At 40.7% G+C, this 22,173-nt stretch overlaps 1 protein-coding gene across 2 annotated transcripts in view; it reads right to left on the minus strand.

Moving 5' to 3' along the window:
* LOC126334900 (peroxisome assembly factor 2-like) overlaps nucleotides 1–21,260 on the minus strand; it is a 114,440-nt gene extending 93,180 nt beyond the window's left edge. The window contains exons 1-2 of one of the 2 annotated variants that reach the window (XM_049997609.1): nucleotides 19,323–21,260; nucleotides 15,229–15,369 (exon numbers count right to left, since the gene is read on the minus strand). In XM_049997609.1, coding sequence (XP_049853566.1) covers nucleotides 15,229–15,369; nucleotides 19,323–20,522 — 1,341 coding nt within the window. In that variant the 5' untranslated portion in view covers nucleotides 20,523–21,260. The remainder of the gene's footprint in view (nucleotides 1–15,228; nucleotides 15,370–19,322) is intronic. The other variant, XM_049997610.1, reaches the window with a different exon arrangement.
* Between the last annotated feature and the right edge of the window lie 913 nt (nucleotides 21,261–22,173).

Consider the following 22,173-nt stretch of genomic DNA (forward strand, 5'->3'; position numbering starts at 1 on the left):
GAGAATTTTTTAGTAGGAGGACACAACATGTTATCTCGAATGGAACGTCATCATCAGATGTACAATTTGTATTGGGAGCCTTCTCGTTCACGTTGTATTTAAGTGGCCTTGTAGACAGTCTTAACAGTAATACTTGAGAGGGGTTATGGACCAAATGGCGAGGTCATCAGTCTCGCGATTCCGAAGTGAGTCACAGAAGAAAGAGGATTTTGCTAAAAGTGGACAGATCCAGTCAGGGGAGTCAAATTATACAATAATGATCATTAAACACACACAGTAAAGGTATAAAAGGTGAGACCAAGTTTAAAAATTGGAAAAAAGTGGGTCGGTCATGAGGTCACAGACCAAGAAGACTGTAAAAGAAGTCCCAATCACAACCAGCCTACCCATGCTCCAAATCTAAAATAGAACCTTATATCTGGAGATAAAAACCACTTTCACAGTTGAAACTGAGGACCAGTTCAACCATCCATGGATTGTCTGCTAATATTAAAGATAAGGAATCGGGAAGACTATACTTAACACAAAGGGCCGAAAGAAGGCAAATATGTGAAATATCGTCAGTCTGGCTCCACAACTACAATGTGGTGTTGGGTCGTTACGTAGGAGGAAACAACGGGTGAGCTGGGTATGACCAATGCATAAACAATATAAAACAGTGGACTCCTTCCGAGGAAAGCGGAAGGAAGAGTGCCATACTGCAGTAGACTCCTTGATTGTGTGGAGTTTATTACTATGAGCAGTAGCGCTTCAGAAGGCATTCCACTTTTGGGCAAAGAGAGATTTGATATAGACCTGCAGCAGGAATCATGAAATGAAAAGGGGTAAGTATCTGCTTCTCTAGCTAAACAAATGGTTCAAATGGCTCTGAGCACTATGGGACTTGACTTCTGAGGTCATCAGTCCCCTAGAACTTAGAACTACTTAAACCTAACTAACCTAAGGACATCACAAACATCCATGCCCGAGGCAGGATTTGAACCTGTGACCGTAGCTCTAGCTAAACAGTCAGCCAGTTCATTCCCTGGGATGCCCACATAACTTGGGACCCAGAGAAAGACAACTGAACAGACGACACACTCAAGGGAAGAGAGGAGGTCTTGGATAGCAGAGACCAAATGATTAAGAGAGTAGCATCGATCGATAGCCTGCAGGCTGGTCATGGAGTCTGAACAAATTAAAATACTGTGGAGGGAAGCCTGAGAAACAAAAAGGAGGGCCCTGTGAATGGCTAGAAGCTCTGTTGTGAACACATTACATGATTCCAGCAATAAATGGTGTTTGAAGTCAGTAGGAGATGTGAAAGCATATCCCACCTTATCGATTGTCGTAAAACCATCAGAGAAAAGGTGGTGGCACTCTGCAAGGATGGCACATCCAAGATGCCAGAATACCACAGGAATGACAGAAACCTTAGGTCCCTGGAACAGATCAGTCCTAATCCATGGTCTAAGCACCATCCAAGGAGGGGTATGTGAGCAAAGACTTGGGGTGCAGTCCGGTGAGTAGAGATGGAGGTCCGAACAGAGAGATACGAGACGCATGCCAACTGGCAGTCCCACCCATGGACAGGTGTTAGGAGGATGACATCCCTCATGAGCAAAGAGCACAGGATACACAGGATGGTCAGGGAATTGGCGAATGGCGATTGCGTAAGAAATAAGGAATTGGCTCCGTCAGATGTGTAGAAAGAAAATCCCAGATCCTGTGAGGAGACTACCAACAGGACTAGGACAAAAGGCACCTATAGCCAGATGCACCCCACAATGATAGACAGGGTCAAGGAGTTTCAAAGTGGAAGGAGCTGCTGAGGCATAAACCTGGCTACCATAATCTAGTCTGGACAAAACCAGAGCATGGTAAAGATGAAGAAGAGTGGAATGGTCTGCAGCCCAAGATGTGTGGGCCAGGAGGTGGAGAGCATTAATCTTCATGTAGTGTTTAGGTGGCGAATGTGGGGCAGCCATGTCAGCTCGTTATCAAAAGTAAGGCCCAAGAAACAGGACTATGCTAAAACGTCGAGGAGCTGGTTGCCTGAATAAAGTTCTGGATCAGGGTGTACTGTGGGTCGATGATAAAAATGCATTACACGCGTTTTGGAGGGAAAAACTGGAAGCCATGGGTCGTGGTCCACGCAGAGGCCTGTCAAATGGCACGGTGGAGCTGGTGCTCAGCAGATACTACCGAGTGGGAGCTGCACCAGATGCAAAAATCGTCGATGTACAATGCTGGAGTAACCAGATGCCCTACAGAGGTCACAGGCCCATTGATGGCGATGAGGAAGTGTTTGACACTTAGCACAGGACATTGTGGAATACCATTCTCCTGAATCTGAGGGGCACTGAGTGAAGTGCCAACTCTAGCCCGGAAGAGCCAGTGAAATAAAAACAGGCGGATAAAAACTGGAATGGGACCACGGAAGCCCACGTCATGGAGGGTAACTAAAATGTGATGGCATCAAGCCATGTCATTCACCTGTGACAAGGTGCTGGCGGTGAGTAAAAGCCTGTTGGGTGGCTGATCCAGATCGGAATAAATAGCCAGTTGGAGATCACCCTGTCCAGAAGCCACACTGATACGGAGACAAAAGACCCTGAGATTCGAGTACCGAACCTAATCTAAAGCTGCCCATCCTTTCATGTAGTTTACAAAGTACATTTGTCAGGCTAATTGGGCGGTAGCTGTCTAGAGGCGTTGGGTTTTTCCCGGGGTTAAGGACAGGGATAACTACACTGTCTCACCATTGTGACAGAAAAGTAGCCATGAGCCAAATGTGGTTGAAGATCCTGGGGAGTTGTTGCCTCTGGGGAATGTCCAAGTGTTGGATCATCTGTTTGTGGATGGAATCCAGGCCTGGGGCTGTGTCTCGTTATGAGCTAAGAGCCTGCACCAATTCCCATTCAGTGAAAGGTGCATTATAGGGCTCAATGTTGTGTGGCATGAAACAGAGAGGGGTCTGTTCAGCTCTGCGTTTTTTGCCGGAGAAAGGTAGCAGGGTACAAAGAGGACTACAATGCCAGCGAAAAGTGTGTCGCAAGGTGTTCTGTGAGGACAAATAGATCAGTGCACTGAGCATCTTGGAGGTTCAGATCCTGGGCAGTTGACTGTTGTTGGCAGCCCAGAAGGCTACAGGCCTTGGACCAAACCTGCGATGAAGAGGCATACGTCCCCAGGAAGAAAACATAGTGCTCCCAGCATTCCTTTTTACTCTGCTTAATAAGGTAATGAGCCTTAGCACACACCACGGATGCCAGAAATGGACAACTTTTCCTCAATTATGATTGAGCATATTCTTCGAGACTCAGTGCTTGAATTTAAGAGGTTGATGATTGATATTGTTACTGAATACAGTACTTCAGGAATATATGCATAGAGATGAGACTGAGTTATAAGTAGCATAAGAAATGGTGGTGGATGGGCCCTTTCATCACACACTGTCTCAATCCAGAACACTTTGCATCAACTGTCTTGTTTTTCCAGTATCGCTGCAACCTAGCAGTAGTTGTATTATAATTGTGCAGTGAAGCTAACGATTGCAAGTTGTGTCAGCAACATCAATCGTGGATTATGGCAGCATTTCTTCTTTCACATCTACGCTCTCCACAATGGCCTAAAATACTCCCTTGACTCCACCACCACCTGTGGTGCAAACCGTCTGTCTTTTGTACCACTTGTAACTCATTCAGTCACATCAAACGTCAATAGGAAGAAAATGGGAGAAGACAAGCGAGACATCGAGTAAGAACTTAGACTCAAGGTAAACCTTACTGGCAAGAAATATAAAATTGGAGAATTTTTAGCATTGATCTTATGGGTTTTTCACGGGGACTACGAATTTATTGTGTAGAATCATGAAAAATGTAAAATCGGACATTCCACTGTACCTCTATTTTGTGAACAAAGTTGGCCACAGTTAACAGAACATCAGAAGGTTGTGATTGGGGTGTCTTCAAGACCTTTAAACAAACACATCTTGTAAGTGGTAAGTGTAAACAGATGCAGAAGGATGGTGTTTATGACTGCATGGCAAAGGAACTATGGGATGGCTTTTTCTGTAGATTTCAATGGCTTTTACTGTAATTTCCTTCAGAACCCAGAAAAAAGTTACGATATTACTGTCAATAATCAATAAGCATACTTAGCTGGTTTTTCCTTGGAGATTGAAATTGAATTTAAAGCCTTTAAACTGCAGTCGAAATACTTAACCTAGAGGTCACATATGTATTGATAGCTTGTATGAAGAATTCTCTGAATTCAAGACTAACTTACACAAAAGTTTGAACAATGACAGTAATGATGTATCGGAGTGGTTATGTTTCTTTTCAGCTGTACCAGAATATAACGTACCAAATATTAATAAGATAAAGGGATTCTTGTTCCATATATCAGGATCTAATGCTTCTGTGGAAAGTGTTCTCATTAATGAATAACAAATGGAATGAGCCAAGAAACAGAAGTAGTACAGACTGAGGCAGAGATCCAAATTATGGTGAATTTGAAGTAGTCATGCAAAAAATTTTTTGAATATGTAAAACAAGATCTTACATTACTGAAGGATGTAAAAACATCTACAAAATATCGGTAAAAGTTTGATGAATCTGTATAAATTTTTTTGTATTTGTAAATAAATACCATTGTAGTAATAGTGGAAACATTAAATAAATACTAATTTTCATCTCTCTAAACATCTAGAAAATCTGAAAATACTCTGGTTTTTTTCCTCCAAAAATGTAGTAGCTACAAACATCCTTCATTTCTTTCCCTCAAAAATAAATAAATAAATAAATAAAATAAAATAAAATAAAAGTAAATAAATATCTGGCAACCCTACTACATTTTCACTGCTCATGCAGTAAAACTGCTACATGAAGTATGACATTTTAATTTGTTAATACTTTACTGCTAACTGTATTCGTGACACATTTTGCAGTCAGTATTCACTTCTACCACTGTAAGTAACAGCAATATTATATCTTTGTACAACACATAGTTCAGGAGATGTGACACCATAAACATTGACCTGTGTGAAAATGAAACTGCAGGGTGACATTTGCTAGAGATACAGTTGAAACATGTGCTCATGCTGAACCGATGGAAAAATTTGGATCAAATTTGGTATGCATATAACATACTGTCCAGAAATAGCCACTGAGATGGTAATAACCACCAGCCTCCTATTGGGGTGGGGGTCATAACATGGAGAGAGAAGGGGAAGGATGAGATGGACAGACAGAGAGGGGGAAGGAGGAGATGGAAAGAGAGATGGGAGGAGGAGAGGGAAAGACAAGCAGGAGACTGGAATACCCAGGCAATACTGGGTTACTCAGCTACTAAGAAAATAAAAAGTGCACACTGAGCATTTCTGCATGCTGAAATAAAATGAATCATTTCGGTTAGTGAGCAATAATATAATGCCATGTTTTTGGTGTAGTCTTCAGTTTGAAAATTGATTTGATGTAGCTCTGCTAGCTGGTCTACTCTGCATAAGCCTCTTTGTCTCTTGATAATTATTTCAAAGCACTTAAGCCATTTGAATCTGCATCCTATAGTTAAGCATTGGTCTCCTCCCTCCACTGTCCAATTGGCTTTTCCTTGTAGCCTGTGGTGAGAATCCTATCAAACCAATCACTTCTTTAACTCATTTTATGAAACATAACATGTAATTAATACTGGGAAAGTGATGTGTTTATTAAAAGATACTGTGAAGTTAACCTGATTAAGGTACATTTACTAAATTATTAAGCAAACTAACTTTTCCTTTTTTTTGGATATAATTCCTACCACCTTATGCTGACTAAGCAGACTGCTACAATTATTGGAAATTCAAGTCATTTTTAATAGACTTGTCTAATAAACACACAGTCAACAGGCATAGGTGGTGCACAGAAATATGCCATGCTCACATCCTAAATGGAGTGGGCTCAGTTAAATTCCTGAGATTAAATCTAGATTTTACACCAAAAGAAACATGTAGAGTATCTTGTTAGTAAATTTTGTAGCTTCATATTTTTAATGCAAATAAAGACAATCATAAAATAGCATACCACTCTTATTTACAACCAGTTATACAGTACGATATTGATTTTTGGGGAAAATAACTAACAGTTTCATGTACTAAAACTACAGAAAGATAATCAGTAGAGGCACGTGGGCTACACAACTAAACAAATCTAGTCACTCATTACGTTAAAAAAAACTGCAACTATTACGTGCAACCCCTCCTCCCTCCCTATGTTCATCTATGACACTATCATACTTCAGACACAGCGAATCATACTTACAGAATAATTTTTACTATTCACATAATATGAGTAAGAGACATTTTTGGATTAAATGAGACCACTCACCAAAAACACAAGTGCTGAGCTGTCGATAAGCACGCTCGAAAAGAAAGAGAACTTGCTAGCTTCTAGCATTATCCTTCCACGAACTATAGTAAAATACGCAAAAATAGACAAAAACACACACACATACCTATGCAACGCTTCTGCTTTTCAGCGAGTGGTCTCCTTTATTCCCAAAACTATTTATATTCTACAAGAACTGTCCTACAACATTTTATAGTCTACAAGAACTTTCACATAACATTTATGAGAAATAAAGATAATTTTATGCTCCTTACTCATTGTTTACAATTATATGCTTTGTACCACCAAAATATGGAAATAAAACAATGCAACAAACTGTAAGTATAGCATTCTGTACACTAGAAGGGGGGGGGGGGGGGGGGGGAGGAGGCAGCCACCATAATGCCCAACTTCAAAGAGCAGAGATGCTATTACTCAAATAGTACAGTTCATGAAGGATGGCCTGATAGTTTAGCAAGATGTAGCCATCATTAGTCTTACAGAGTACACAATAGAAAAATGATACTAATATTAAAATAATGCTGCCTATCATTAGTTGTTATTTTGTAACAGTGAAGACACGTTAAAAATGTGGGCTATATTTTGAAATTTCCCCAGTACTCTAATCAGATAGTGAGTAAATGCACACAATGAGAAAAATAAATAACAATTCTCAAGTTTTAATTGAAAGATTTCAACTTCCCAATACTAAAGTGGCAGAATCCAGAAACTGTTTTGGAAATCTGTCAGTAACTTTAGAACTGATGAAATATGATTTGGCAGTAGTACTCCCAACTGAAGAGCCTGCTTCTCTTTTTGTGTACAGCATACAAAAATCAGCAAGAGGGCCATTTTAATTTCATGTCAAGCAAAGGGCCACTTTATAATACCAAAAAAAAAAAAGAAAAAAATTGCTGCAGACTGAATATCAGTCTTGCTGACAAATAATAAATATACTACTGATAGGCCCCCGGAGTAGATAACATTCCATTAGAACTACTGACGGCCTTGGGAGAGCCAGTCCTGACAAAACTCTGCCATCTGGTGAGCAAGATGTATGAGACAGGCGAAATACCCTCAGACTTCAAGAAGAATATAATAATTCCAATCCCAAAGAGAGCAGGTGTTGACACATGTGAAAATTACCGAACTATCAGTTTAATAAGTCATGGCTGCAAAATACTAACGCGAATTCTTTACAGACGAATGGAAAAACTAGTAGAAGCCGAACTCGGGGGAGATCAGTTTGGATTCCGTAGAAATATTGGAACACGTGAGGCAATACTGACCCTACAACTTATCTAAGAAGCTAGATTAAGGAAAGGCAAACCTACATTTCTAGCATTTGTAGACTTAGAGAAAGCTTTTGACAATGTTGACTGGAATACTCTCTTTCAAATTCTAAAGGTGGCAGGGGTAAAATACAGGGAGCGAAAGGCTATTTACAAATTGTACAGAAACCAGATGGCTGTTATAAGAGTCGAGGGGTGTGAAAGGGAAGCAGTGGTTGGGAAGGGAGTGAGACAGGGTTGTAGCCTCTCCCCGATGTTATTCAATCTGTATATTGAGCAAGCAGTAAAGGAAACAAAAGAAAAATTCTGAGTAGGTATTAAAATCCATGGAGAAGAAATAAAAATTTTCAGGTTCACTGATGACATTGTAATTCTATCAGAGACAGCAAAGGACTTGGAAGACCAGTTGAACGGAATGGACAGTGTCTTGAAAGGAGGATATAAGATGAACATCAACAAAAGCAAAACAAGAATAATGGAATGTTGTCGAATTACGTCGGATGATGCTGAGAGAGTTACATTAGGCAATGAGACACTTAAAGTAGTAAAGGAGTTTTCTATTTGGGGAGCAAAATAACTGATGATGGTCGAAGTAGAGAGGATATAAAACGGAGACTGGCAATGGGAAGGAAAGCGTTTCTGAAAAAGAGAAATTGGTTAACATTGAGTATAGATTTAAGTGTCAGGAAGTCGTTTCTGAAAGTATTTGTATGGAGTGTAGCCTTGTACGGAAGTGAAACATGGACGATAAATAGTTTGGACAAGAAGAGAATAGAAGCTTTCAAAATTTGGTGCTACAGAAGAATGGTGAAGATTAGATGGGTAGATCACATAACTAATGATGAAGTATTGAATAGAATTGGGGAGAAGAGGAGTATGTGGCACAACTTGACAAGAAGAAGGGACTGGTTAGTAGGACATGTTCTATGGCATCAAGGGACCACCAATTTAGTATTGGAGGGCAGCGTAGAGGGTAAAAATCGTAGAGAGAGACCAAGAGTTGAATACACCAAGCAGATTCAGAAGGATGTAGGTTGCAGTAGGTACTGGGAGATGAAGAAGCTTGTAAAGGATAGAGTAGCATGGAGAGCTGCATCAAGCCAGTCTCACGACTGAAGACCACAACAACAACAACAACAACAACAACAACAACAACAGATCCTGTCTGCTGTCTTGGATGAGTCCTCTTACATACAAAAGCACCAAATGTAGCAGATAATGGACAAGTCAAGTTACAAAGCAAGTGCATGTATACAGCTATGGATACATTGACAGCATATGTAACACATTAATCTGGCAATATACAGTTGAATATTGACATATTTATGCTACATTAACATCACTCACTGCTATTACACAGAGTCCACTAAGATGTATCAAGGTGTTGGCATACAGAGTCATGAAAGTGCCTCGGGTTGAGAGACAAAATCTAGGAAAAACCATCCCTTGATCTCCACATCCAACCTCTTCACGATCTACATAGCAGAGCAGATACACAACACAAAACTTTTATATTATAAGTATTTATCGATGGTTAAATGGGTCCTTGTTTACAACATTGTGAAATTTTAACAACATTCCATAGTTTCCTTTGTACTGTTTACTGTAAGTCAGTTATTTTATGCCCATGAGCTGCCTTCCTTTCTTATGACGGTGTTTTGATGGTGGTGGTGGTGGTGGTGATGATTTACGGCGCAGAGTGCTAAACACCTATGTCATCAACACCCTTGCATTAATGTCATACCGAAGAAGATTTTCATAATCTATGGAAGGAGATCAATGAACTGGAAAACTATGTTTGATCCCACCACAGGTGAGGTTCAGAAAAGCCCTAATAAAACCCCAGCGAAACACAGTGGGATAACTAAACAAAATCATGGAAAAAATACCTGTAAAGATGCTGTTAAGAATGGGACAAATAACGGTGGCTGGATGACTTAGAAACAATACGTGACCCAGCCACTCTGTGACACATTAACATTGCACACCAAGTATTTTGGGAAGAATTCCGGACAGCGCACAAAATTTTAAGACACAAACAACACTCGCCTTGTTATCAGTTAAAATAGAGGGAAGATCCTGTGGGAGACCCAATTCAACCCTCAGGTCATCATATAAAACACACTCGGTTAAAATATGTCGTACTGACAGCTGTGTTCCGCATCCCTAACATACTGGGGGCTCCTCCCGATGTAAGAGGAAGGCGTGTGTCAGTGGGCAATGTCCCACTCTAAGCCGACTAAGAGCTACTTCTTCACACTATCGCAAGAGGAAGGAGGTGATCCATGGTCACACTTAAGTTTTGTTCCTCACTTCCAGCCACTGGGAGTCCCACCAATATATGGCCTTCCTAGTCACAAATAAAGTGACAGCCCGCAGAGGGACTGAACAACTGGCAGGAGGAGGAAGGGAGCACAGCTCCTTAGCAGAAGCATCAGCGAGTTCGTTTCCCTGAATGCTTATGTGCCCAGGAACCCAGCAAAAAATGATTTCCGTGTTTTGCCTGTGCAAGAGGAGAGCATCTTCCAATTGTTGCACCATGGAAATGGAGAAGGATGGACTACTTCCGTTCTTGGATGTTCTGGTGAAGAGAAAGGCAGATGGCACATTTGGACACAGTGTGTACCGCAAACCTACGCACACTGACTTATACCTTCAAGCCAGCAGTTGCCACCATCCGGCACAGAAGAATGGAGTGCTCAAAACACTGGTCCACAGAGCACAAACTCTGTCAGATTCTGATAGTCTGGCCACAGAAATAGAACACTTACAATCAGTGTTCAGCAGGAATGGGTAATCCTCTAGAGATATCCAGAAGGCACTTCAACCTGCCAACCGGCCAAAGGATCCAGAAGAAGAACCAGAAGAGGCAAAGAAGATGGCATACTTGCCATATGCCGGACCTATCTCTACCAAGATCAGCAGGATTCTCCAGAAATATGACATCAAGAGCATATTTTGCCCACCCACCAAAATTGGGGCTATGCTGGGGAATGTAAAAGATGACCTGGGGCTACGCAAGCCAGGTATTTACAACATACCATGCCAGTGTGGGATGTCATACATTGGCCAGACCACCAGAACTGTGGACATCAGGTGTAAAGAACACCAGAGACATACCAAACTCAGGCAGGCAACTAAATCAACCATAGCAGAGCATTGTCTGGAACTTGGTCATTCAATGGATTACAATGACACCAAGATTGTGACACAGACCTCAATATTTTGGGACAGTGTCATTAAAGAAGCAATTGAGATTAAGGTCACAGACAATCTAATCAACCATGACTCGGGATACCAAATCAGCACTGCCTGGAATCCAGCGCTTGAGCTTGTGAAAACTCAACGCAGCACACTCCAGGATTCTGCAAGAAATATAAGTGGAGATCGAGAGAACAGCCGTGAGACAAGGTGTTGGACATTAGAGACCAGATCTGACACACCCCAGATCATGAACTCGACTTCAGAAGACAGCCAGGCTGGGCGCGGACGGCGGAGGGAACACCGGCGACCAGAGAGGGGCAATGTAGAGAGGCAAAGAAGATGGCATACTTGCCATATGCCGGACCTATCTCTACCAAGATCATCAGGATTCTCCAGAAATATGACATCAAGAGCATATTTTGCCCACCCACCAAAATTGGGGCTATGCTGGGGAATGTAAAAGATGACCTGGACCTCAGATGGAACACACGACGCGGCGCGGACCGATTAGGGAGCGCCCAGCACGCAACAGAAGTGGAAACCGTAGTAACAATCATGAGATAGAGTATCCAACATCTCAGATCGGATCTGACACACCCCAAATGACAACCACAACCGTTGAGGAAACGGGCGCCGACGGCAGTCGGAACATCCGCGACTGGAGGGGTCCATTGAAGCCGAGTCTGGCGCGGACCACAGATGGAACACTCGACTCGGCGCGGACCGATTAGGGAACGCCCAGCTCCACCCAGACATAAATACTGGACTCGATCGACTCAAGGACCAGTCTCAGGTAGCACCTGAAGAAGACAGCGAGGCACGCTGTTGAAATATCGTGCGAGAATGACACAAACATCCGGCTGGATTCCTGAATATCCACATTTAAGGATGTTTAAGGCCTTGAGACATCTCAGTTTCAGTTCTTTAAGGTGTAGCAACCACGTTAACTTCTCATCAAACATAAGACCCAGATACTTCACCTTTTCAATAAAAGTGAGATCAGTGTCCTCCAGTTCAAAATGGGCAAATTAAACAGAGAGCAGGAATGATTAAAAGGAACACAAACTGTTTTCTCTAATGAGAATTTAAAACCTGTAGTGTGAGACCATTCCTCCAACCATCTGATCATCAGCTGCAATTGCCAAGCAGCCGTGGTGAGGCTGTAGGATGCACAGAAGATGGAGAAGTCGTCCACAAATAAGGAACATAGTACTGGACATCACACTGTGGTTGTAATACTATTGATTGTGATGGCAAAAGCCATGACACTTAAAACACTCCCTTGAGGGACACCATTCACTTAAAACAGACAGACAAGGCATTCCCAACCCTGTATCCAAAATACCTGTCCAAGAGAAAGGATCATCTGAGGATCGGTAGACATCTGCGGAATCCGCACTGATGTTTATGAGCTGCGGCAAAATATTATGCCTCCAGGTAGTATCATAGGCTTTTCCAAATTGAAGAAAACACTGATAGGTGTTGCTTATGATGGAGAGCTTGTTGAATTGCATCTTCAAGCAGGGTCTGATTATCGAGACTGGAGCGATACCACCTGAACCCACACTGGGAGGGACTGAGTAGGAACCTGGTTTCCAGAACCCACACTAGGCGCCGACTGACCATACACTCCAGTGTCTTTCCTACGCAGGTTGTCAGGCTGCCAGGGTCTGTATGATCCTTTCCTGGTTTTAAAATTTGAATTAAAATAGATTCCTTCCACAAGTTGGGAAAGTCGCCAGTTATCCAAATTTTACTGAAGAGCTGAATGAGGACTTCTTTCGACCGTCGGTCCAACTGTTGTAGCATGATGTAGGTTATCTGGTTGTTTCCAGGGGTCATATCACAAGCAACTGACAATGCAGAATCCAGCTACCACAAGAGAAAGGCTGGTTGTATTCTTCCATGCTGGTGGAACGGAAATCGAGATCAGCCTTCTCCTGTGTCTCCCAATATTGACGGGAGGTGGGATCCTGACTGGAATCGGCCATAATGGATTTATATGATTCAGCCATTGTCTGAGCGATATCTATTGTCGATGTTACAAGAGCCCTGTATTCGTACAGCAGCTATTGGCGGTCGAGAGTTGTGCCTTGGGATCCTCCTAATGGCTTCCCATACTTTGCATGCGGGTGTGGATCTATCTATGGAGTTCAGGAACTCTTATCAAGACCTCTTCTTACTCTTCCAAATTACTCTCCTCGCCTTTGCATGCGCCATTCGAAAGTTTGCAAGATTCTCATCTGTAGGGCATCGACTGAATCTGCGCATTGCTGCCCTCCTGTTCCTGGTCGCAAAGCAACACTCATCATTCCACCAAGGGACAGGTCTACTCCTCGACACTTCCACAGACTTTGGGATGGATGCAACAGCAGCATGGTGAATCACAGCTGTAATGTGATCCACCCAGTCCTGGATGGCATCACACTGCTCGAAACCAGCTAACTGCCTGTAAAGCATCCAGTTAGACTTCTTGAATAACCATCTCGGTGGCTTTCTTTCAGGATCTGCTCCATCAGACAGATGGATACAGATTGGAACATGGTCACTAACACGAAGGTCATCATCCACTGCCCACTGAGCAGTGTCCCCAAGAGCAGGGGAGCAGGAGAGGTCTACGGCTGTAGACGAACCTGTAGTGGTCCTAAAATGTGTGGCTTGACCCATGTTCAGCAGTATAAGATCTGTTTTGTGCAGCATTTCCTCAAGTACCCGACCCTTGGGGCATGTGGTGTTAGAACCCCATAGTGCACTCTGAGCACGAAGTCCCCCAAAAGGAGAAAGGGTCAGGGTAGTTCATCAAGATGATGAGTGAGGACCCACAAGTCGCTTCGCCTCTGCAACTCAGCATTGTATGGCCAAAATGCTGGCATTTGAAGCATCGCATAGGGTTAGGTACATAGGGCCGAACCTTAAGTTGGAGGAAACCTGACACAATAAAAGTGACAGTCTTCTCAGTCTCTCCATTGTTCTTGCATGTCCTTTGTTCCACATCTTTGATCCCCTGTGGTGCCCATTGTTGTTTGAGTTCAGCAACATCTATATCCATAATATCACAGCAGGTTACCATGCCTCTGCTGGAGTTAAGGGAGTTACGCAACTCAACAATGATGTCGTACTCACCCAATTTCTATGACTTCTTAAGAAGTTCTACCTGCTTTGCCCAGTTAGTGTCAACAAGCAAGGAACCATTGCGCAACCGCTTAATAGACTTTTGGGTTCCAGCCAGATATAGAAGGGGGACACTTTTTCAAAGGTCCCCTCCTACCTCTTGATCACTAGAGAGACATTAGGATTCATGACTCCTTGAGTCCCATTACTGACAATAAGTCAGGAGGACTAGCCTCACCTCAATGTTTTTGATGAATGGTTGTGAGAACTCCCAGGTGGTACACCCTTCCTGCTGGGAGGAGAAGAAGAAGATTTCAAGGTTTCCATCTCAGTCCCACGAGCAGCTGGAGAAATAAGGGTCCACTCAGACAGAGTCCCATTTGCCTGAGTAAGCCTTATACAACCGAGGTGCGGCAGGTTCCCCGCTAATGACTGTTCCACTTCAACAGCCATGCATCCCATCAGCGCGCAGCACATCTTGAGATTTAGGTTTTTTTTATAAAGGTTTATTCCATCCTTGTGATCCGGGCAGTCAAGCTAAGATCCCCATTCCTTGTGACACACAATGTTCCGCCGCCGTGCCACAAGGTGGTTGCTGAAGCATGCCCAGACCGTACAGTGACAGGGGACTGCTGGCGCTTACCAATTCTCAGCCCTGGATCCGCGGGGTTGCCAAGCCCATACACAGCAAATGAATGCCAAACCCCTGGGGGCAACTGAGTTTCACACACTGCTGTAATTCTTCCCTACTTTCCACTATAATCACCAACAGATACGGCAGTTTCTTTTCAAACTTTATAACTAAAACTGAGGAAATAAAGACATAAAAACACAGAAATATAAACTAGTAACAACAGTATCAAATGAAAAGTCTATCAATAAAAATAAGACACACGAAATAAACTGCTGTCCAGTGAAATGTTTAGCACTGTTGTCACACACACCAAACTGATGACATTATCCTAGAGTCATCAGTTCCTTCCTCGGGGAGGAGAGATGGATAGAATGGGGAAAGTTAATTTGGGAAAAGGAAGTCACTTAGCCCCCACAATGAGAGGGACCCACCTTTAGTAAGGACTACAGTTGACGGGTCTCTCCTGTCCGAAAAATGAACTAATAGTTCTGTAAGTTATGATCATGGCATTCTTTTTACTTTGGTGCATCTCTATTGCCAGTACTAAACATTTTGCCTCCTGAAGGTATGTATTTCCAGCAATTCTGTCTCATAGTTACTGAATTACTAATAAGTGTATTTAGCTGAACTGTAACCATACCAGAGATTCACTCCTGTTGTCACAAACAGCAATCAATATTATGGGAAGATCTCCCACATTACTGAACAACTTGGCTGTTTCCTCATGAAATACACAGATTGTTCGTGCATCTTCTTCTTCATTTTTAGTCTTACATAAATACTGCAACAAAAAAGACATGAAGTATGATAACTTGTATCTACAACATTATTCTGAAATCTAGGGGTTTAGGTATTACCAAAAGAGCATTTTTTATAATACAACATCTAAAATGATCTCCAAAGTGAAACTAATACAAAAAAATCCTACTTAATGTTTAATAACAGGCACAGGCATGTAGAAATGTCAACCAATCTGAAGTGACTTCTTATTTACTCTCTGAACAGTGAATTTCCTGTAACCTTTCCTTCTCTTTTGTCTTCCCATTCCCCTTGAATTGGTCAAGTAGTCCCAACAAAACGTGGTCACATTATAAGATACTGCCGAAGGATTGCACCTGAATGCAGGGCACAAGGCAATCAAATGTAACACCCCACAAGGTTCAGTTCTTTGCCTGTTCCTATTTTTTATCTGCACATGAGACTGATAAAGCTTTTCAATATTTGTAATGTTTGATAGTGAGTCAAACATTTATTGTACTCCACCACTCAAATAATAGAGGAAACCCTTCAGACAAGCCAATAAATTAAGGCATACCTTATCCTAGGAAATCATCATTAGAAACTGAATTAATCATCAGTTGTTGTTAAACTGCTATAAACTTGTTTTGCTTACTCAGGTCAAATAACCAGATTAGCATAAAAGTTGCAAATTTTTTACAAAGCTCTCACTTTTTCAGTTATACTAAATAGTGGTGTTTTCCTGCCACTGCCTGCTTATTATTTGTATGAGTCATTAAGGAAAACTATTTTTATGTGATGATAAACTAATGAGGGGTACAAATTCAACCTTACCAGACACAGGAAATACAACAGAAAATGCATTTAACTGGGTCACAGCAAAAAGCAAAGTTATTTACTTTAGAAAAAATAAAAAGCTTAACTAATGCAGATCAGTATTAATAAAAATGATTAATACGTCCCGGGATGATGTCAATCAAAATATGTTAAAATTATCCAGTTCAAATGTAAATAGTATATATAAATAAGTGATACTTTGAAACATCCAGAAGGATTAAAACTGTGTGCTGGACCAGGATTCGAATTTGGGAACTCTGGCTTTCACAGGCAAGTGCTCCAGCAACCAAGGTAGCCAAGCACAACTCAAGACCAATCCTCATAACTTTACTTTTGCTAGTACTTCATCTCCTATCTTTCAAACATCACAGAATGTCTCCTGCATAACTTGCAGGATTAGCACTCTTAAAAGAAAGGATATTGCAGAAACATAGCTTAGCCACAGCCTGGAGAGTGGTTCTCACAATGAGTTTTCACCCTGCAATGAAGTGCGCTGATATTAAACATCCTGACAGATTAAAACTGTGTGCTAGACCCAGGTTCGAGTCCTGGTTCAGCACACAGCATTAATCTTCCAGGATGTTTCATATCAGTGCACACTTTGATGCAGTATGAACATTCATTCTGGTAGTGCCCTCTTACTTTTAATATGGTGTACATGATTAATTTTTAACAGCTACTGTTCTTCGCTATTTATACCTTGACTGATTCCACACCCCAGAAAATTCTCTTTCGTAACATGATCCTCAGAATATGATGAATGAATGAATTATAGTGATGATTAAACAACTCAGTTTCTGTTGGGTTAATTGAAGCCTTTGATACTGCTTTACTAATTCATTATCAGACACACATCTTTCAATGTAATCTAGACACCAGACTATGCTACATATCAGTCTGCCAACACAACCTACATTCGAAATAATAATACAGATGCAAAGCAAATTTTGTAACTGTTCTGTTCTCTTTGTATTTGTGCATCACTGCCATAATATAATTATATCAAGGGGCAAAGGCAACATTTGGTATCGATAGGTTCAATTAGCCCATTTAGCCTGTTATGCAATAAGAAGTATCTGTCATTGTTTGCGCATGCAAATGAAAATGCAAGCTTACTTTCAGACCATGCTCCTTATGGGGGTAACTAATGTAATAATAATGCAGTTTAGATCATTCTTTAAAAAATATAACAAAATTATTATGTGGAATTTTGTAGCTCTCCCTTCAATGGCCAAGGAATTCTTAATGAGACTGATAAACAATGTGATATCATACAGATACACCCTTGTGGTCATTAACAAGCAGCTAGGTTTAGTCTGAAACAGGAAAACTTAAGCAAAACAAAACCAACATGCAAACAGAACCTCCACTGTAATAGTTTTTTTTTTCTTTTATAGGAAATGTTGCTCTTATTTACACATTGAAACATATTAATAACTTGAAATATCAGATCACAGTGTAAAAACTGGGTTTTTATAAGGGGCATAAATGTATGTACAAAAAACGATTATTGTTGAGTCACAAACAGGCACAACAAAACACCTAATAAGTGAGTGAGAGCTTTGTGTGTGAGAGAGACTCGACATCTTTGCTATATAGTGAGTAGTAATCCATCCTTTTATAATATTAAAAACAAAGATTCCAAGACTTACCAAGCGGGAAAGCGCCGGCAGACAGGCACATGAACAAAACACACAAACACACACACAGAATTACGAGCTTTCACAACTGGCAGTTGCTTCGTCAGGAAAGAGGGAAGGAGAGGGAAAAATGAAAGGATGTGGGTTTTAAGGGAGAGGGTAAGGAGTCATTCCAATCCCGGGAGCGGAAAGACTTCCCTTAGGGGAAAAAAAGGACAGGTGTACACTCGCACACACACACACACATATCCATCCGCACATACACAGACACAAGCAGACATATTTAAAGGCAAAGAGTCACCTGTATGTTATTTGAAGTGTGACATATGTTATGCATTATTAATATTATTATTAATATTATTATTAATAATTATTAATATTATTATTCCTTCCTGGATTTTCAATTGTTTAAAAAGATTTCTGTGACATTTCTTGGCTGCACTTATTCACTACCAATCACCTTCCAACCTAACCGACACATCAAGTATTCTACAGTTCACTTTTTCAACACAGCCTCCATAAACAAGAGTAATGTCACTGACTGTACTTTGATCAACAGTGAACTCGCCATATAGGTGTATAATACAACACTCAAACAGATCACCATCTTTGTTAGGTCTGTAAGACTAGTAAACTACACAATCTAGACAACCACCCACAAGAACTATATGACACACTATAAACAAAACACACAAAAAACACCTACAACATAGAAGCACAAACAAAAAATATCAGACACCACCTGCATAACATATGTCACACTTCAAATAACATACAGGTGACTCACTTCTTCACTAGAATCACGTTATATATGGTCATAACAGACACAAGGTACAAAAACAATTTCCACATGTTCTGCAAATTGTTAGCTATGTACAAAATGCAGTTCATTTGTGCATATATTGTTTTTAACAATATGTGCAGACATAAGGCATGACCTTGCGGCTATCCAAAATTCAAATATGTAACTTGCCACTCCACCTACAAATTATCTAAAAATTTGATCTTCGGGTGCCAAATCCCTGTTATTGCTATAAGAGGTAATGTCAACTGTAATAAGCCTACCACTAACAGTAGTCGTGCATGACACTAGCTATAGACCAGCTATAAAGTCACATACCCATTACATATTTTGTAATGTAAGAACAGCAGCTGAATAGTGTGAATGAAAAAGATGACTTTTTTTCTAGTACACTTATGTGATGCCAATGTGGATGACTATTTACATAGAAACTGAATGGGGATGGTGTCTTTAATGTGTCGTATATAAGCCATTACCCGATATGATAGATAAGTCATTCACTTAATGTACAGAAGAAACATAGGTCTAATATAGCTATATCTCCTATGGTATTCAGTGTCTTCACTCATATCACAACAGAGTGGTGCCTACACAAAATCTAAAATGTGAATGGAAGCACAAATGACACTCCAGTTGACCACTCATCTCCACAGAGCAGTTTAAATGAAACTTTAAATTCCTACTGTGTAGTGCACATAAGATATAAATTATTCTCACCTCTATATTGTTCATCAGCATGATGCATGGAGCAAATTGTTTCACTTTGCTAAAAGCAAATTTCAGTTTCCCTTCTGTTGATGCTGCAGTTCCTGACTGGATTTCCAAGCAGTCTATGCTCCAAATTGCTAGGCCCAGTTTCTGTGCAACACTTGATATAATACTCATTTTCCCACATCCCCGCTGTCCATAGAGCAAAAACATGGGCTTAACTTTTAAGCTCCTTGTGTTAAGAATAAATGGCCGCAGAGATCTCTCTAATTCTTCAGAATACTTCTCAAGTCCCTGTGGGCATAGTGTTATGAGATGTGAGTCATAATTTGATGCAGCCAAGGTTGTCTTGTCTGCCACCAGTCTCCAACGAACAGGTGGGAGGTACCTCTGATGACATCCAGCCTGTATTAATGTTGATGAACTTTGTTCTATGAAGTATCCCATTTTAACGTCCTTTAAGAAATCATCAGTATATGATTCACCTGTAATTTCCTCTACTACAAAGTACAGTTTATCGATACCTTGGTTACCAGGCATGTAACGGATTTCTGGTGCACAGTGTAAAACATTTATGCAAAATAGTTCATTTTCACAAAGATATCGTGGATATTTGAAGTATTTCGTCAACACAACATCCATTAATGCATTATCTATATCAGGAGGTCTTTTTACATATCTTACAGCCGCTTTGTTTGCTTTACTAGGTACAAAACTTTGGTCCATTTGGCGTCCAAGAATTGATATGCTATGGTTATCAGATAATTCCAAACTATTTTTCAGGTTGTCATATTTCACATCACTAATTAAAGCTGTAGAAGTGTCAAGATTCACAAGACCAATTATTTGCAGTAGCACACACTTTAATGGTCTCTCCGATTCATTCTTTGAATCCGTTTTCTGTACTTTTACCCAATGTCCATTTGCCACACGAAGCTCATCAAGTATACTAGTGCTAACAAATAAGCAGCTGTTCGAATCTACGATCACTTCATGACGAGATCCTGGAATTAGCTCTAACAAAATATCATCGGGTAATGGCACTAAAGACACAGGAATATTTCTCATTTTTTGGTTTTTGTATGCAATGTACAACGTAGAAAATATTGGGAACAAAGCGTTGTGATGCCGGGGCAACAAGATTCTTGCTGTGAATCGCAGCACACTGAGTAATGTGGCAACCTCGGTTGCTCGAGTTTTCTTTTTCATTTTAAAACGTATAACAAAAAATTGTTGCCACTGATAATTCGATAAACGAGACGACAAATGATTTATTAAATAGTTATACAACGCCAGCCAACAACTTTAAACAGTAATCTTCCTATTGCCACCTTGATTCGGCTACCTGCTTTTCATAATTCTAATTTCGTAACAGTGTATCTTAATCTAATTAAGTTATCAATGAGGTTAAGAGAAATAAAAACAACACGTCGACCATGAGACATGACCTTTCACTACGAATGCTGCGATAAGAAGTCGCTGAGGCTGCAAACTTAATAAAGCACTATGTGGCCAAATGTTTACTACAAAAATTTCCGTTGCAGAATAAAGCTATCATCTCAGTGTTGTTCAGTCATAAAACGTAACAGAACACAAGCTTAACGCTAACACTATTTCTGCACATGTAAACAAAAATTTGCCTTTAAAATAGAACTAAACGTTAGATTCAACCATGATGATTAATTGGCTTATTTATTAGTATATGTATCTGAGATAAAGAAATTCATCACACTGACATTTTAGGGGATGCGGGAACCATACATTCAAATATAATATGGCATCATGTTACTCAAAAATCAACAAAGCATTTGATTTCTCCACCATTACGACATTCATTTGTCACCTTCAGTCAGTGATATCTCATATCTGCCTCTGAGAGGTCTGCGATTTTACCGTTGTTCAGTTCATCAGAGAGTTCCGCACGTAAGCTGGGTCACAAACAGACATATGTCTGTGGATTCACACAAGCAACATAGGTGTCACCAAAATCAATGGCAAACTTCAGTTGCAATTCAGTTGTATGTGTGAACTCCCAGTTAGATGAAACTTTTGTCATGCCACAAAAAACTCAACTCGGTTGTTCTTCTTTGCGTCACTTTCCTTCCATCACTGCTTCCTGGTAGTAACTGCTGGTGTGCTCCGTTCGATTTCAGTGTGTCTTCATTTTATTACAAAATAAAGTGAAAACCCCGTGTAGAGTTTCTAGTCTCCCAAAGGGCGCCACCTCAGATGGCGGATAGGGGACTGCTCATCAGATGTGTTTGGTATCAGGGAAATAAAATACCCGGGGGCTAGACCGAAACTAGTGGATGCTGCCTTGAAGCGTAATATTGGCTTATCAAAGGCTAAATGAAGCAAATCATGAGAATAATTTACCTGGTCCCCCAGGCTGGGGGCTGTGTACTGGTCCAGCTCCTAGGTCACATGAAAAAATGAAAATGCTATCAAACCTAATAATAAGCCTTTGTAAAACTGGAATCATGGACGACGAACTGTCGAAGAAAAAAGGAAAATGACATTTGGATGTTGGAATGTGCAAGGTATCTCCACAAAACTGAATATATTACCAACAAAACCCGACAGTTTCAAATGGATGTTGTACTCTCTGAGATCGAGAGGAAAGGCAAAGGAGAAGAAGAACTTGGTAATTATTTACTTAATTGGTGTTGAACATCCAAAACTATAATAGCCAAAGTAGGAGTCTCCATTATGATAAAGAAACATGGACAAAGAGAATCACATATTGTAAATTTATTAGTGAACGTATTATTGTGGCAGAAATGACTCTATTTACCAGAGAAACTGTAATTATTGGTGTATATGCAGCCATTAATGATGCAAGAGACCCGGAGAAAGATAC

Source organism: Schistocerca gregaria, chromosome 2, assembly GCF_023897955.1.
Source record: "Schistocerca gregaria isolate iqSchGreg1 chromosome 2, iqSchGreg1.2, whole genome shotgun sequence".
In the NCBI taxonomy this organism is placed as follows: Eukaryota; Metazoa; Arthropoda; class Insecta; order Orthoptera; family Acrididae; genus Schistocerca; species Schistocerca gregaria.